Source organism: Heloderma suspectum, chromosome 3 (genome assembly GCF_057233095.1).
Source record: "Heloderma suspectum isolate Gila_16-S chromosome 3, 16-S_ref, whole genome shotgun sequence".
In the NCBI taxonomy this organism is placed as follows: domain Eukaryota; kingdom Metazoa; phylum Chordata; class Lepidosauria; order Squamata; family Helodermatidae; genus Heloderma; species Heloderma suspectum.
The window spans coordinates 322,071,618-322,089,832 of NC_139460.1; the positions used below are offsets into that span (position 1 = coordinate 322,071,618).

General features: G+C 47.4%; 1 protein-coding gene across 2 annotated transcripts in view; it reads left to right on the top strand.

The window, feature by feature from the left end:
* Positions 1-6,360: 6,360 nt before the first annotated feature.
* ABCC5 (ATP binding cassette subfamily C member 5) overlaps positions 6,361-18,215 on the top strand; it is an 86,251-nt gene continuing 74,396 nt past the window's right edge. The window contains exons 1-2 of one of the 2 annotated variants that reach the window (XM_084847683.1): positions 6,361-6,482; positions 12,961-13,143. In XM_084847683.1, the coding sequence (XP_084703809.1) occupies positions 13,015-13,143 (129 nt within the window). In that variant the 5' untranslated portion in view covers positions 6,361-6,482; positions 12,961-13,014. The remainder of the gene's footprint in view (positions 6,483-12,960; positions 13,144-18,215) is intronic. The other variant, XM_084847682.1, reaches the window with a different exon arrangement.

Sequence of the window (18,215 nt, forward strand, 5' to 3'; positions counted from 1 at the left end):
AGGTGAGCCTCTGTAAATTTGGTGACGTTGCTGAATGTTCCCCATCAGCCACCCAGCCTACCTCAGATGGTTGGGGAACCTGGAGAAGGGTGTCTCACCAAGATCGTGGTGTATGGTCAGGCACATGTAGAAACTGACCTTCCTTTAGGTACCTTGGTCCCAAGCTGTGAACGGTAAAAATAAAAATTATTTTATTGAAATACAGTGTCAACAACAACAACAAACCTAATAAAGAATATCAACACAAACAAATAAAAAACATGTTCCCTAACTTGCCTGAGTTTCATATCTCTCAATACATTTTTCCAGCTTATTATCCAATAGTCGTCCCAGCATCTATTTTCCAGTATTTTATTAGGTCATTCCAGAATGACTTTTGGGTTGTCAGAGGTTTATGGTCTACTGTCTCTCCATTTATAAAAGTAATAAATGGAAACCAGATTTCCATAAATTGATCATACTTGGAAATCCCTCATTATCACGCTACTGTGATGAATTAATCTCTCTGACAGTGCAATTTTCCTTATTTTGCCAAACCAGCCCTGAATCAACGAAGATGATCACGGGACTGGAAACAAAGCCCTATGAGGAGAGACTGAAAGAACTGGGCATGTTTAGCCTTGAGAAGAGAAGACGGAGGGGAGACAGGATAGTGCTCTTCCAGTACTTGAAAGGTTGTCACAGAGAGGAAGGACAGGATTTCTCCACCATCATCCTAGAGTGCAGGACACAGAATAATGGGCTCAAGTCACAGGAAGCCAGATTCCAGCTGAACATCAGGAAAAACTTAATGACTGTTAGATCAATATGATAATGGAACCAATTACTTGGGGAGGTGGGGGATTGTCCCACACCGGAGGCATTCAAGATGAGGCTGGACAGCCATCTGTCAGGGATGCTTTGGCTTGGATTCCTGCACTGAGCAGGGGGTTGGACTCGATGGTCTTATAGGCCCCTTCCAACCCCTCTATTCTATGATTCTATGAATCGTGCATTCTGAGCTTGCTTTCCAGTGCTGTGTTACTTCCAATCGCGCTGCCATTAACACAAATATGATTACCTACTGGTGTGGCAGATTAGTTTGTACATTATACCCACAGCAACAAGTCACTCGGGCAGGGTTCACACAATGGGACAATCCATGCTGCCGAGGGTAATTATGCTAATCCCATGGTTTATTTCCCCAGCTGCAATTACACCAACTGGGACACTGCACGTCCTGATATGCCATGGCTTATTTAAACCACGGTGAGTGTCGGAGATTGTGCGAACCAGCCCACTGTCTGTCATGGGGAGAAGTGCTAGGAGAGGTTCAGGGACAACGATACAGGCAACTATAACTGATAAAAATCCAAAAACCCCAGTCCAAAAGGTTTGGACTTGGGGGCATTCCGAACACATATGAAATAATGTTCCCACGCCTCCACCCCACTCCCCACATTGTTGGGACAGACAGACATCTATACGGTGCAACTTAACTAGAATATAAATGGTTGGGTTGGAACTTCACCGTAGCTTGGGCTGATTTTATTATGAGTAATCTGGGCGTACTCACTCTTCTGTAAACCAAGGGAAGAAATTTGGATAGTTAGTACCCCAAAGGGCAAAAACAGGAGACTTAGGGCGCAATTCTATGCATGTTTAGACAGAGAAAAGGCCTACAACTCCCAGCATTCCCCAGCCAGCTTTGCTTTGCTGGCTGGGGAATGCTGGGAGTTGTAGGCCTTTTCTCTGTCTAAACATGCATAGGATCATGCCCTTAAGCAACTAATTCCATTCTGTTTGCAATAAATGAATGGTGGAAATGAAAGATATGGTTTAAAATATATATGGAGCACTTTTAACCAAAAGCTCAGAGGAAAGTGCCCTGCACCTGCGTTCCCTCACCTCCCAGCACTGCTGCTGAATCCCCCCACCTCCCCCAAGTTCAAGAAGGATAGGAGATTCTGAAAAATGAAACACTAAAAGTACAATTGCAAATGACGGGCCCAAGAAGGAAAAATGGGAGACATCTGAAGCACCCAGTGTGTTTGCACAGGGAGCTCCCTGATGAGCTGAGACGCCAAAGAAACATGAATAGGAAATGAAAGGAGGGATATATAACTAAGGAGCAGTACAACAGAGTAGCCAAACCTGTAAGGGTGGTGTCAGGAAGGATGGAGATAGGCGAATCATAGAATCGTAGGGCTGGAAGGGGCCTACAAGGCCATCTAGCCCAACTCCCTGCTCAATGCAGGAAGCCTGATTCCCAGGCGGTCTCCCATCCAAGTACTAACCAGGGCTGACCCTGCTTAGCTTCCGAGATCAGATGAGATCTGGAGCATCCATGTTGCCTCCATGTTAGAAAAAGGGGAAAAGGCGGACGAGGGAAACTACAGACCAGTCAGCCTGACATCGATATTGAGCAAAATCATAGAACAGATGATTAAGCAGTTGGACCGTGAGCATCTAGACCCAGTGGTGGCTGGTGGCTCCAACGTCAGTAGGGTGGTGAATCCGCTCCGGGTTTCACTCAGAACCAGTCAGAACTCTAAAGGAGCTCTCCAAGGTGCGGAGCACCTTGGAGAGCTTCTTTAGAGTTCTGACAGGTTCTGACTGAAACCCGGAGCGGATTCACCACCCTCCTGGCATCAGAGCCACCAGCTTCCCCTGTCTAGACCAGAACAATGCATTGTGCACAGAGTGACCATGGAGACGGCCTGCGCTGTGGCCGCCTCGTTGCAAAGGCAGCAAACGCTGTTTCGAGTTACCTTAAGCAACGTTTGCTGGCATCACAGCAAAGCAGCAGCAGCACGGGTGGTTTCTGGGCTACCTTGCACCCCTCTGAGGAAGGACCTCTTGGAGCAAGGCTCGGGGCTGGCTTTCCGGAGAGTTCCACGGGCTGCTTTTGTGCGTTGGCAAATGCTGCCGCAGCAAGCAGTGGCGGGCTTGACCGTGGATGTGGTCAGGGGCCACAGATCTATCATCCTTCCCAATCCGCTGCCTGGGTCACGTAGCTCATCATGAGTCGTTGCAGGCCCTGGTGGAATGGACTCTTCCACTTCAGATTATAGGTGGGGAACCATTTTTAAATGATCCCCCTTGTGGAAAACTCTGTCAGAAGAAAAGTAACCCCGCAGGAAGAATGTAGCCAAGCCCTTGGCTGCTCTGTTCATTTTCTACTTGCAGGGAGTTTGTGTTTTGTCCTTTTTGTTTTGCTTAAATTTTGGAAGAGATTCAAAGAGGGTGGAATGTACAGTGCCATCTGAAATGATGTAGTTCATTCTATCATCTCACAATTGTGCTACCTAATTCTACTACATGTGTAGTTCTAGCCACACTCTGTAGTTAGGATTTTAGTTTTAATTAGTTGGCATGCAGCTTGATCCTATGCATGTATATTTAAGTTCCATTGAGTTTAAATGGACTTACTCCCTAGTAAGTATGCCTAGGATTATAGCCTAAGAAGAGAACTACACAGTGGGACTGACTTCTGAGTAAATATGTTTAAGACTGGACAGCATATCATGCTAGATGAAAAATGGGTCTATTTGATTTTAAGAGAAAAAAACTTATGAAGAAAATTATTGAGAAGATGATAACAATTGCTATCTAAACCGGCACCCTCCTTATATTTGTTTTTGAGAAATCATAATTCACATTCCAAAAGTAATATAAGAATTCAGCTGAACAGTGTCTTAAAACACCAGGCAAGCCTCTGCTTAAGACTGTTAAATTTTTCATTATACAATGGACTCTCTGTGGTTTTTGTTCTTAGGTACCATTTTGCAACCCTTCCTCTTAGCTTGTTATTAAGCACTTGCAAAGGATTTTGTAAGGCAGCATTGTGGTGTGGGAATTTGGACGTGAGGGCGTGGGAAGAGTACCCAATAAACAGTCTGCAATCTAAGTACAGTTATTTGGAAATAAATTCAACTGAACTCAGCGGCATTTTGAAATTAATAAGCTTAGTTACTATCTGAGTTCTGGTTAGGTACCTAAGGACAGTTTACTGGAGCAGAATGAAGGTGCATCTAGTCCAGCATCTGGCTTCCCACCTGAAAAGGGACGTGGCTGGGGGGGCGTTCCGGGGCAGGGAGAGCGGAACTATGTGTACCACACATCCTACGTGTCGTATGGCAGGCTCTTCTCCTGCTCCCCCCCACCCCGCAGCTGTACAGCCACATTCGGCTGTCTAGCAGAAAAAGCACGGCAGGAGAGGCACGGAGGGAACGATCCCCCCTGCTTCTCCTACCTTGCTTTGGATAGGCGGTCGCCTCCAAGTTCGGAGGCGGACACCTTTCCAGATAGGCTTGCACCCTAAACCTAGTGGCTGTTACATCTTCCGACAGTTAGTTCTATGACTTCTGAATTGTATGAAGAGACACTTTCTTTTCCCTGTCCTCAGTCTACTGCCAATTCATTTCTTTGGATGACCTCACATTTTAGTATTAGGAGGGAGGAAAAAAACCTACTTTCTCCACACCTCACATATGTCTGTCATATCCCGCACACCCCTGCCTAGATGCCTCTGTTTTCTAAATGGAGAGACCAAGCACTTTAGCCATAACGCACATTGCAACATTAGTCCTGGACCAGCGATCCCCGAGGTTGTCTCAGTGCTAGATAAAAGTGATCAGGTGAGGGATAGGCAGCTACATATATTCCAAACATGAGGGATTGGATCCAGATTTAGGCATGTGCAACTGGGGTAGCAGAAGTGGACTTCCCTCAGAATGCTGCATAGAGGGTTGGAGGACCTGCTGAATGGGGTTCAAGAGGGATCCCTGAAAACTGGGCCAGGATCTGCTTCACTGAGCAGATCCCTTCTATCCATGGAAGGCAGATCCTGGATTCAGCCCGAGATCTTGGTAAAGATTGGGGGCCGTATCTAAGGGTGAGACTTCTTCCTCACTTTTACCACTTGGTTAGTCATTCGTATTCCCAGCAATGTTCAGTTTTGCTTATCGCTTCTGATCTGTTTGCCTGATAAAGGGATTAACTGGAAGATGAAATGTGCTGCAAGATTCAACTGCCTCTGATAAAATCAAGAGCTCGTTTATAATTGTCCTTTGAAAGCAAGCAAACATCAACAGTGGTAAGGTTGTTCCTCCGGGAAACAGAAGTGCCCAGTGAATTGCGACAGTCTGCATGAGGTACACTGTGATATTTCCTGTTTGTTTATGGAGGAGCTGCTCTGTCAGGGGAACAATCTCTTCAGTCTTGACTGTGCAAGAAAATGCTGGGTCTATTCAGGACCATTTCAACAGGGGAGGAGGAGAAAAGATAAAATAGGGATAATACTGAGTTGGCTCATTGAAGTTATTATGAAGACAAATAACGTAAGGATTGTATAACACTTTGCACCTTTAAGGATGCAATCCTGTGCATGTTTAGCCAGAAAAATGTCCTACAACTCTCAGATGTAGCGATGGCCACCAACTCAGATGGCTTTAAAAGCAGGCTAGATAGATTCAAGGAGGATAAGGTTATTGACGGCTACTAGTCCTGACGGCTGGACTAGTAGCGATCAGGGCTGGACCGGTAGCCATCAGGGGACTAGATGGATTCATGGAGGGTAAGACTGTTGACGGCTACTAGTCCGGACGGCTGTATGCCACCATGCCTATGTACCCTGGGGAACATGGGAGGGAAGGTGTTATAATGGCCTACTTGGGGGTTTCCCCAGGCAGCTGGCTGGCCGCTGCAGGAACAGAACGGGGGTCCAGATAGAATTTAAACCTCTTAAGTCTTCCAGGGTGCAACGGCAGGTGTGTTTAGCCAGAAAAAAGCCCTGCAGCTCCCAGCATTCCCCAGCCAGCAAAAGCAACTCGGGGCGCGATCCTGCGCACGCTCGCGCAGAGAAAGGGCTCCCAGCATGCCCCAGTCGGCACGGCTGACTGGGGCATGCTGGGAGCCGCGGGCCTTTTCTCTGCCCGGACGCGCGCAGGATCGCGCCCTGAGTTCCTTTTGCAGCAGCAGCAGCAGCAGCAGCAGCAGCAGCAGCAGCAGAAGCAGACCGCGCGCGGCCCCCGCCGGGGCGTTTGCGCGACGCGCCTCTGGGAACTCCCCGCTCCGCCGGCCTTCCCAGCGAGGCGCGCGTGCTCCCGCTCCCCCTCCGCCCGGCCTCGTGCAGGACCCGGGAGGCCGCTCAAGACCCGGCGGGCGCTGCGGCACCGGGAACAGGAGACAGGGGAGGGCAAGGCGTAGGGCGGGGCAGGAGGAGGAGGAGGAGGAGCCCATGGAAATGAGCCGGCTGCCGCGCGCGCCTTGTGGGACATGTAGTTCTTCTCAGTCCGGGACGAGAGTCCGGCAGGGAGCGCGGACTACCTTTCCCGCGGTGCGTAGCGGGCGGGGGCGGGGGCGCGGTGCTGCCCGCGCAGGCGCGTCGAGGCGGGGTGCGATTGAGGAGCCGCTTTGAGGTCCTCGGGCTGCATTTCCCCTTCTTGGCTCGAGGGCCGCTGAGCACGGAAGCGAGCGCGCCCGCCCGCCCGGCCAGGCAGGTGGGGGGGCGCGGCGGAGGGGGGGGGCGCGGCGGAGGGGGGGGGCTTTCCCTTCAGGTGGCGGTGGGGAGGAATGCTGGAAAGGAAACCTGGCTGGGAGTAATATCAGGGATACTTCAGTGAAACCTGGGTCTCTTTTGAGGGGAGGGGAGGGGAGGGGAGGGGAGGGGTGGTTGGGAAACACCCCCCCCCTGCACGCGCGCGCGCGCGCGCGCGCACACACACACGCACACACAAAGAGGGAGAAGATTTAGGGCAGCTTTCTGAAGGGAGTCGGTACTTTGGGGCGGGGGGGCGATGACATATGAGGGACCCCCTGCCCCCTCCCCAAATGTACTCTGAATGGAGCTCCTTTTAAGGGGGGCGAGGGGAGGAGGGCATGTTGGAAGGAGGCCCTTGCCTTCTGGGGCAGTTTTTGTGGGGTGGGGGAGGAGGTAGTACATCGCACGCACAGCCGCCCAGAAATCTTGAGTTAGGGAGTCAGAGGACGGGGCAGGGCCGTGAGGGGGAGAGGAGGACTTGGCGGAGGAAGAAAGGCATTATTAATTAGAAGCATTAACAATGCAAAAAGGACGCGCCTTGCTGCGGTAATATAGCCACAGGCTCAGGTCCAGTGCGAAAGAGAGTCCCATTCCACCCCCCACCCCGCTCCCAGTTCAACCAGTGGCCTAGCTTCATTTCTTTTGGCAAATCTTAAATTGTTCATCTGTCAGTTTGGGCAGTCTCTTAATACCCTTGATCAGCCACTTCCTTGGTGAGGACCGTTGGGCATAGTAGAGATACGTTTCAGTAGACAGTGAAATAGGAGGCCCCCTCAGCAAGGAAGGGGACTGGGGAGAGGATGAGGGCCAGAAGCCTGCTCCGGTGCATGTTTGCTTTGAAGCAAGTCCGACTGTGTTCAGCAGGTCTTACTCCCTCGTAAGTGTAATTAGTATTGCAGCCCCAGTGTGTGCGTGTGTGTAGTACTGACTATGTCAAAGGAGGGCATTGTGGAGCTCAAGGGTAAATATTATGGGTAGGATGTGGTGTTTTGCTCTCCTGTGCTTCAAATTATGAGATCCCAGTGCTTTATTGTATCCCGTATAGACACACACGCATGCACCAGGCAGAATAGAACGTCTTGCAGTTCTAGTAAAAAGGGGAATTTCTGTTTCTCTTTGTATGACCGTGGAATGAAAGCAAGTCAGTCAAAGGATGTTTCAGGCATCTAGCCAGCCTCTGTTTTAAAACCTAGGCCCTGTTGTGTAGTTATCTGCAAGGAAGTGGATGCGATTCTGAAATTGGATGTGCAGGAAGGTGTACAGGTTGAGGACCCCTCCCTTGTTTATGTTGCTGGTGTTGCCAGTTGCAGAGGGAAGTCTGGCTAGAATAGGATATGGGTGGTGCTCTTCAGGAAGCTCTTACAAGGTAGTTACGTTTCAGAAGGTGTAGGGCGTTGGGAGACACAGGATAGCTGCTGCCCCACAGTTCTGAAATGATGCATTAAGAGGGGTTTTTAAAATGTGATCCGCTTAGTGTTGTTTATAAACTGGCCCCACAGAGGGTGCTGCAAACAAGGTAATGATGACCCAGCAATGTCTGGCAGCAGAGAAAGGATGCAGAATTATCCTCTGGTCAACACCAAGCTATTATGTAAGGGAGGAGTGTTGTATAAACCCCCGAGGTGGGGTTGTTGTCAGTATGGACCTATTTAAATGAGTAGCATGAAACTATCTTGATGAACTGCAAATGGAAAGGGACACTGGTCTGCTAGCTGGCATCTTAGAAAAATAGCCTTTCTGACTCTTTTAAAACAATTTATGTAAAGGATTGTAGGGTGCTTATTTGCAAAAAGGATTGTGATTCATCATGGTAACAGAAGATCTGCTGACTCATGCAGATTGAGGTTATTTTGTTAGATCTTCATTGCCTGTGTTGTTGGTGATGATGTATTTTAAAAAAATTCCTAAAGCCTGTTTGAAATGCCCTAGAGGTATAAAAAGTAATGACACCAGAACAAGGTGACTTTAAGTAAGAGCTTTATAGGCCAGTTGATCTGTCACCATAACCTTTTAAAAAGAGTGGGGGTAGGATGGGGGAAAGAATATGACATTCCCTGGGGGGATGAACGTGAGGGAGCCCTTATGGAACGTCTAGTCACTTTGTGGCTATTGACACATGGAGACAAATATAGTGACCTTGATATAGTCACTGAATTAGCTATAGTATATCCCAGACATAGTGCAAGGTGTATTTAATACAGTGCATGGGCTGTCACCATTGAACTGTATAAGTTAACACTGAAATGAACTCACACAGAAGAACAGCTTGTTTTTTTTAGGTGTGTATTTCTCCCAAAGTGGCTACATCTTATCTCATAATGTGGTCCCTGCCTTAATAAGAAATCTGTTTCTTTGAAAGATGTGTCTGGAAAATAAGTTCTTAACTTATAATAAATTTTCCTTTACTCATAATAAGGAAAATGTGTTGATGGATCTCTACTGCATTATGTAAGGGCACTTCACATGGCTCTCTACAACAGGTAAACCAGTCCATAATAACAGCTGTGAAGGTAGGAAGCCAACAGGGGCTTGGGGGTTAACCAGTGCATTGCACAAAGAAACACATCTATGACTATCTGCCTGCTAGATAGAAGTTGTGGGGGTGTACTTGGTGCAGTGAGCTCCTGACACTCAGGGGATGAGTTTGTTCCCTTGAGGCCAAGATTGCTGATTTGGAGAAGCTGAGAGGTTTGTGGACCAGACCTTTGGAAACTGATAGCAGTGTCCCAGGGTGACAGCTCCTCTACTGTCGTGAAAAATGAGGGCCTCAGGGAAGGAAGGTATCACTCTGAGGAAGAGGAAACTGATTCCTTAGAAGGGACCCATTCCTTAGGGAATGAACAGATATCCCCTTCTGCTGAGAATATGCTGGGGAGGGCGGACAGGGGATTGTGGTAATGGTAGTTTGGTCATTAGAGGCATAGACAGATGGGTTTGTGACAGGTGTGTCAGCTGCATGGCAAAAGTCTGCCTGGTGTGAAGGTTGCAGGTACACTGTGCCATCTCGGTAGCTTTATAGGTAGTGCTGGGGTGAAGTCAGTAGTCTGCACCAATGACATGGGGGAAATGTAGCTGTGACGTTTGGGAAGCCAAACATATGTTGAAAGCCAGGGCCTCCAGAATATTTTTCTCTGAAATGTTGCCTGTTCCGCATGCAGGACCAGCTAGACAGGCAAAGTTGAGGAGTCTCGGTGTGTGGATGAGACAGTGGCGTAGGGAGGAAGGGTTTAGATTTGTTAGGCACCAGATAATATTTTGGGACAAGCCTGGTTTGTACAAAATGGATAGGCTCCACTTGAATCCGTACTGAACCAGACTACGGGTGCTTAACATAAAAAAATAATAATGGCAGAGCAGATTTTAAACTGAACTCTGTCAGAAAGCTATCAGGAGCTGGGGAGGATGAATCATCCTAGGAAATGAAGGTGATAAATGTTTTTGATTACCCCAATGGGCATGGGGTTAAATTAGTCCATGAGCATACAGTAAAACTTGATAGCCTATCAACGAGGCCATAGGAGAAAACACCCCCACCAGAGATATTTGGAGAGAGGCACCGTGCATTGGTGTTCCTATGCTAATCCTAGAAATGTCCAAGCCAAGATGGGAGAGTTGGAATGCTTGGTTTTAAAGCAGAATATAGAGTGGGCATAATAGAAACTTGGGGGAATGCAGAGAACCAGTGGGATACAATCATCCCTGGATACAAATGCCATAGGAAGGACCAAGAAGGGTGTACTAGAAGTGGTGTCACTCTGCATGTCAGAAAGGGCATAGTGTCAAATTAGAAACCTCAAAAGGGGCACACTCCTCCATAGAATCTCTGTCGGTGACAATACCAGGCCCCAAAAGTAATTCAGTATTGAGGATGTACTATTATCTCCCTGATCAAAGTGCTCAAGGTGATCTTGAGATGGAGAACGAAATCAGGGAGGCATCCAAAGGAAAAAGTGTTGTAGTAATAGATGACTTCAGTTAACTTCTTATAGATCAGAAAAATGTGTATTCTAGTGGCAATGGTAACATTTCAAGATGCCCTAAATTAATGTGCTGTAGAATAGTTGGTCATAGAACCGACTCCAGGAGAGATCACTCTGGACTTGATCTTAAGTGGTGCCCAGGATCTAGCGCATGATGTCAGTGTTGCTGAACTGACAAGAAATAAAGTTCTAGACCTTATTGACAAATAAAAAACAAAAAACAGACCAGGTCCAGATGGTATCCATCTGAGAGTTCTTAAAGAATGTGAAATTGCTGGTCTTTTAACAATAACATGTAAAATGCCACTAAGATCAGCCTCTGTCCCGGAGGATGGGGAAGTCTTGTAATGCTAGTTCTTTAAAAAAAAAAAAAAAGGATCTAGGGGGATCCAGGAAATTATAGACCTGGATGTAGCTATTAATTGGTGTTCTTATGGCCTTAAGCATTATTAAAGATAAAATCATTGAGCATATAGAAGGACAAGTCTTGCTGAAAAAAAATTGACATGGCTTCTGCAAAGCTAAGTTCTGTTTCACTACCTTTTTAGAGTTCTTTGAGAGTGTCAGTAAGCATGTGGACAGTGGTGATCTGCTAATAATTGTTTACTTAGACTTTCAAAAGGCTGTTGACAAAATCCCTCACCAAAGATGGGGCAGGCAGTGTCCTGCATAATTGCAACTGTTATTGTTGGAGTATGGTGCATTTAACAAGGAGGTGGTAGAGCTTTCTGGAGGACAGGTGTGGTGGTATGCATAAAGGGGCAATATCACTTGGCCCCTTTTTATCACTAGGAGTGGCATATAGCTGGTGGGCAGAGAAAAAAGATGAGGAATTGGTGACAGGACAGAGGTGTATACCATTATGAATGGTGTGGGGAGAGGGAATAGAGAAAAAATTATTCTCCTTGCAATGCTAGAACCTGGAGCCATCAAGTGAAGCTAGGTGGCGGGAGGTTTGGGACAGTAACAGGAAGTATTTCTTCACGCAGTGCATAGTTAAACTGTGGAATTCTTTATCACAAGGCGTAGTGATAGCTGCCAACTTTGATGGCTTTAAAAGGGTATTACACAAATTCATGGAGAATAAGGCTATCGATCACTACTAGAATCATAGAATCATAGAATAGTAGGGTTGGAAGGGGCCTACAAGGCCATCGAGTCCAACCCCCTGCTCAGTGCAGGAATCCAAGGAATACTAGTCATGATGGCTTTATATTCTCCAGAAAGAGGCAGTGTGGCTGTCATCAATACCAGTTGCTGGGGAGCTCAAGTAGGAGGGTGCTATTGTACTCATGTCCTACATGTGGGCTTCCCATAAGCAGTTGGTTGGCTTCTGTGCGAACAGAATGCCTGACTATATAGGCTTTTGGTCTGATCCGGCATGGCTGTTCTTATGGTCTTAACAATAGAGGGAAAGCAACAAGTGCCTAAAAGAAGAAATACTTCCTGTTGGAAGATTTAGAAATGCTATTGTTATGTTTGTGCAATGATAGCCTTATCTTCCTTGCTAATTTGGTTTTCATTAATCTGCACTAGAAGCAATTTACATGTGGACTGGCACTCTTGCATATGTAGAGTTGGTTTAGCGTTCTCATCACTCACAGACATTGTGCCTGGAACTCTCTCCAAAGCAGCATGTTACAACTATCAAGCAGGACAGCAGAGTCTTTGTGACCTGGGCACTTTTTGTCAGAAAGAACTTATATGTGCATTTGTAGCCATCTTGTGTTCTGTGTTTGCTGAGAAAAGCTACATTTCCGTTCTAGCAAATGTAGAGTTTTGTGTAACCTAGATAACTGAGTATTTCTCCTCAACAAAATTGGTGTAACAAAACCTGTGTAGCCTCATATAGCTGCATCACTGTGTTTTTTACTCAAACTTGTAATGACGTTCACGAGTGTGTTGATATGAAATGGGGAAATACTTGCCTGAATATACCTTTCTTTACAATTAAGGGCTGTGTTTCCCAAGAGCAAGGATAGGTGACCTAATGTTTGGATTACAGATCCCATCACTCCTAACCAGCATGGCTAGTGGTAAAGGATTTGGGGAGTTGTAATCCAAAACATTTGTAGGGCACTGGGCTGCCTACCATTGACTAAGAGCATGGTTGAGTCTCCGTTTGCTGAGATCTTGCTGCGTGTTATGAAACTGAAACTGTCCAGAAAGGTTGATGATAGAGCTTTTAGAATCCAGCTGCTGCTTGAAACATGTATGGCAAACTTAGTTAGGACTGGTTATGTTTCTCTTTACTTTGGGATCATTTGGGGTCACTGCTGAGGGAGATAATCTGAAATAGTATCTGTTCTGCTGGTGTTATAGGAGGTACAGTAGCCTGGCCATATTTTGCAATAGGATTTCAAAACTGTAATCCAGTCCTGTTTAAGACATCCTTAAAGAAGACACAGAGTGCAGCAGTCATCAGGCAAGATTGCTTTGTCTCTTTTTCTTCCCCAGAGTTTTCTGAGTGGCAAATATATTTGTTAACCCTGGCGTTTACAGAAGGAGAAGATGAAAGATATCGACCTAGGAAAAGAATATGTTATACCCAGTCCTGGATATAGAAATGTGAGAGAAAGAGGCAGCCTGGACCAACATGAAGAACAAGATGGGATGAAGTACCAGCAAGATAAACACAAGGTCAGGAGTGGTGGTTGTCTTAAGAGACCTGTGTGGCAGCTTGTTGAATTGTTTAATATAGTAGACTTTATTTTGTTATGCCATTTTTGTCCATAATAGCCTTCACTGTAATTATACTATACAATCTGCTTCATGCTTATAATATTGATTGCTGGAAAGGGCACCATATATATTAGTAATTGGTTGGTATGGATCTGTGCCTGAGGTTGCGGCTCTGATAGTAAACATTTATCTGACATTGGTTCTTCGGGATGCAGATGGAAAGTAAGCTAAGGAAGCAATCCTGTGGCTCCTAGACAGAGCCTTGCGGGCCATAGGATATATTTTTCCTGGATCCAAGGCTGGAGAAAGCACTCTGGCCCTGGACCCAAGAGTTCCAGCTCTCCTCCCACTTGCAGCCGCCATGGAGAGAACCACACCAGCTGCTTCTCCGAGGTCACAAAGGCGACTTCGGAGGGAAAGGGAAGGGGGCATGCTGGGGAGGGAAGGGATGCTTTACATTGTATCCCCAGGCTTCCCCAGCCTCCTTCCCTCCCCCAGCCTCCTTCCCTCCCCCTCCCCCCTTCCCTCCCCCTCCCCAACACCTCAGCTAGATGGGCAAAAAAACCCATCCAGCGAAAATAGAGTGGGAAGTGCAGCAGAGGCAAGGATAACCTTCACTGCAACTCAAGCTCTGCACTGGATACTTGTAAGCTTCGAACTTCAGAGGCTTACGAGTACCAAGGGCAGATCCCGTAGGATTGCGCCCTATATGTGTGTATGAGTGTGTGTGTAATTACCATTATTGGGAAGGTTCTTCATACTTGGGCTATACTTAGTAGCTGACCATTGTTTTTAAAAGCTGGTGAGAGTTGGCTTTCTTGCTTCCTGCTTCATATCAGCACAATAAGCACCGGAAGATCCTCCTCTCACCTTTTGCTTATAAGCGAGGGCTGCACAATCCATGGTCCGGAGGCTGCATGTGCCCCCTAAGATCTTAATTTTGGCCCCCCACAGGTGCCCTGACATCTTGCCCCTCCTTGAATTCCCTTCCCCAGCAATTGTAATACAGATTGCTCTTTCCCTCCTGGTTGTGTGTTTGTATTGGTGTGTGCGGGGCAATCAGCCCCCCAAGCCAGCATCACATTCAGCTCTTGGTGCTGGGAAGGTTGTGCACTCCTGGTCTAAGCAATGGACTGGAGAAATATTAATTAAAAAGAAGATTGCCAGAGCTGACTTGATGTGTATTATTTTAAGTGAGCTATGGATATTAGCATCCTTGTCAAAAATGCTTGTTAGTTTAGAGCAGGAGTGCTTTTTCAGGGCAAGAGCTAATGTCCAATCTGGGAAAGGTCTTGGGGGCTGCATTCCATCTGTGAGTGGGGTCAAAGGCAAAGTTGGTGTGGCCAAAGGCAGAGTGGGTGACGCCAAAATGTGATTCTAACTGATTTTAAGTCCACTCACAAATAAGCAGAACAAGCCTCTGCATGTCTCCTCATAAGTAAGCAGGACTGTATCACTCAGCAGCACTTTCAAATAGCATACAAAATACCAAGCCTCTGCATGTCTACTGAGAAGTAAGTGGGACAGTCCTCAGAAGTAAGCAAGACTGAATCAGTCAGCAGATTCCTCCCCAGGCCCTGGCCCGTCTCTCCTGCAGGAAAAACCTGATCTCTGATCGGCAGCTGATTGGACATAAGAGCAATTCCCTTCCACAATGAAAACATGGGGGGATGGGGAGGACAAATCAAAGGTAAGAGAGGGTGGGATTTTAAAAGTGGGGATGTTTACTGGCAAAGGCTTTGCGGGACAGATTAGAGAGCCTCACAAGGTGCAGATTCCCCACCCCTACTTTAGAGAAATAGACAATGAAGGGCACCGTAGTGTCATAATATCCTCAGAGCATCACAGGAGAGCAAGCCTTTGAATCTATAGCAGCATTGCACAGCATATGCAAACAGTGACAAGATGACTTTAAGATCATGTGCTTAAAACAAAGGGCTTATCCATACAGCTACACAATGCCACTCATTTGGAGACACATTTTTCTGTCCTGGAAACAACCCTCATTGCATAGAAAAGGGAAGCTGAAGCAAGTGACTTCAAGAGTGCAAAATGAGGCAGGGGGGAATCAACACAGCCACAGAAAAGTACTCCTACAGCACCCACAATCACCCCTGCATTCATAGTACACCAAGTTAAAAAATGATGTTAGGAAAAATTGAGAGAAATTGAAAACATTAGAAAGACATTGAAAAACAATGGTGACCCCCACCCCCAAAATGCCAAGTTAAAAAAAGGAAAGTACAGTGGGGAAATGAGAAAATGGGAGGAAATTGGGGAAGGGGAAATTTTAAAAATATTATTGAGGTATAGGATTGCCACAGGAACCCTCATGACTGTTCCCCCACCATGCAGACAGGTAAACAAGAAGTTGTTAAATATTAAAATTAAAAAGAAAAGCAGTGCAGCATACTTGCTGGTCAGTGCCTGCTGCTTTTTATTATTTATTTATTATTAAATTTATTAATCGCCCATCTGGCTGGTCACCCAGCCACTCTGGGCGATGTACAACATACAATAAAAACAGTTTAAAACAATAAAATTCTACAATAAAAACATTTTCTAAAATACCCTAACCCACCCCAAATGCCAGCCTGAACAACAACGTTTTTAATGCATGACGGAAGCTCATTAAAGAGGGGGCATGACGGAGTTCCCTAGGGAGGGAGTTCCACAGAGTGGGGGCCACCACAGAAAAGGCCCTCTCCCTCGTCCCCACCAGTCTAGCTGTCCTGGCTGATGGGACAGAGAGAAGGCCATCCGAGGCTGATCTTGTTAAGCGGCCTGTCTGGTGCCGCTGGAGGCGCTCCTTAAGATAGGCTGGGCAGGAACCATATAGGGTTTTAAAGGTCAAAACCAACACCTTGAATTTGGCCCGGAAAACAACTGGTAACCAGTGCAACTCCTTCAGCACTGGAGTGCTGTGATCTCGCCGGCGACTGCCTTTAATCAGGCGAGCCGCCGCGTTCTGTACCAGCTGCAGTTTCCGAACCATCTTCAAGGGTAAGCCCACGTAGAGCGCATTACAGTAGTCTAAACGAGAGGAGACCAGGGCATGTACTACCGATAGGAGCAGATGGTCGGGAAGGAAGGGGCGCAGCCGCCGTATCAGATGGAGATGATACAGCGCTGTCCGGCTCACAGCTGACACCTGAGCCTCCATGGACAGCTGGGAGTCCAAAATGACCCCCAGGCTGCGGACCTGGTCTTTCAAGGGTAGCCGTACCCCATTCAACACCAGGTCAACATCCCCCAGCCTCCTCTTGTCTCCCACCAAAAGTACCTCGGTCTTGTCAGGGTTCAGCTTCAGCCTATTCCTCCCCATCCAGCCACTCACCGTCTCCAGACATTTGGACAGGGATTCTACGGCCAACCTTGGTGAAGATTTAAACGAGAGGTAGAGCTGCGTGTCATCCGCATATTGATGACACTGCACCCGAAACCTCCTGATGATAGCCCCCAGCGGCTTCACATAGATGTTAAATAGCATCGGGGAGAGGAAGACAGTGACTGGTTGTAGACTGTCAGTGCCCAATTCTTAAATAAAATTTGGGGTCCTGGTTTGTTCAGGGGCCAGGGGTGAACTGAGCAGGACCATGTATGGACAACTGGTAGAGTGGTTTTGCTAGACGCCCTGCCTGCAGCCTGCCTGCTCACCTTTGAAGAGAGAGGAGCCAGGAGTGTGTGAACATAGAAGAGCTGCGCATGTGCAAATTCCTCCCACATGTGTGGGAGAGTTATTATTAGGGATCTGTCTCATACTGCAAGGCAGTAGTGCACTGCTAGTATAAATGGTGGCTAATGAGTAGTGACTTCGATTTTGGGAGAGGGCCTAGGAAGGCCAAGGCTTGCAGGGTGCTGGTGTCTAGGTTGGCCAACGCTGTGGCCAGTCTTTGAGCTTATATGATTTAGAGAGCAACCTTATGGTCCTTGAGAGACTGTCCCAGGGACTGTGGGATTGCTCAGAAAACCCCTCTGAGGTTGGAGACAGCACTCTGACCTTGGAAGAAGAAGTCAGATTGTCAAGGGCTCCTTGGAGGCCTCTCTCAGTCTAATCCAGTAGCCAAGTCCAAACACAGACAAAGGGATTCTTTTCAAACCTTTATTCTTCTTTTACAACTTAACAACTCTACTGTTAGCAACTAGATACGAGCAGCAGAGCACCTATGCCCTAAGTTGGAACGGTTGGTTCCCGTTTGAAGGAGAATCACTGGCAGACCCTGAACTTATGGGCTAGGGAGAGTCCCTCCCCTTTTCCCTTGGATCCGCTGGGCGCAACCATTGTTTACACGCCAACCGGGCATTACGCCTCCTTTCCGCGCCCTCCATTTGGCGCTGCTCCCTGCGTCGGCGTCCAGCAAGTCTGCTTCCCACGCTCTCTCACTCCCGGGACTGCTATCTATGCTAGGAATGCTGGTGGGAGGAATCCCTGCCAGCTGTTGGCCGTGGGAAGGATGAGCGCGCTCCTCTCCCAGAAGCGGCTGCTCTTCCTCAGAATCAGAACTACTCTGGGATTCTATGGGCTTAGTGTCCACCCTGACACATATCTTCCCCCCAGACACACACACCCAACACCTTGCATGGAGAGAACTACACTGGATGCCTCTCTGAGCTTAGATAAACAACCTCAGGGGAGGAGGAAAAGGGGGCATTCTTCTGGGCAGGGAGGGGAGGAGACTGGAGAGGCCAGGATACGCAATATCCTGAGCCTCCTTCAACCTCCTTCCCTCCCCCTCTGAAGCACCCTTGCTAGACAGGCTGAGAAGTCCGTCTAGTGAAAGTCACCAAACATGGAGGACAGGGAGGTGAAGATTGCCTCTGCTGCTCCTCCTGCCCTGCTGGCTTCAGCCTGGTAGGGCATAGGAATCTCAGAAGCCTCCGAGTTCGGAGACTTCAGCAGCGAGGTCACAATCAATAGGATTGTGCCCTAAGTTAATAAAAATGGTGACAGTTAGGGAAAGGAACCAGGTTCATTAAAAATGGATTTTCTTCATTTCCCTTTTGTAACAAGGGCAGGACAGCCGTCTGTC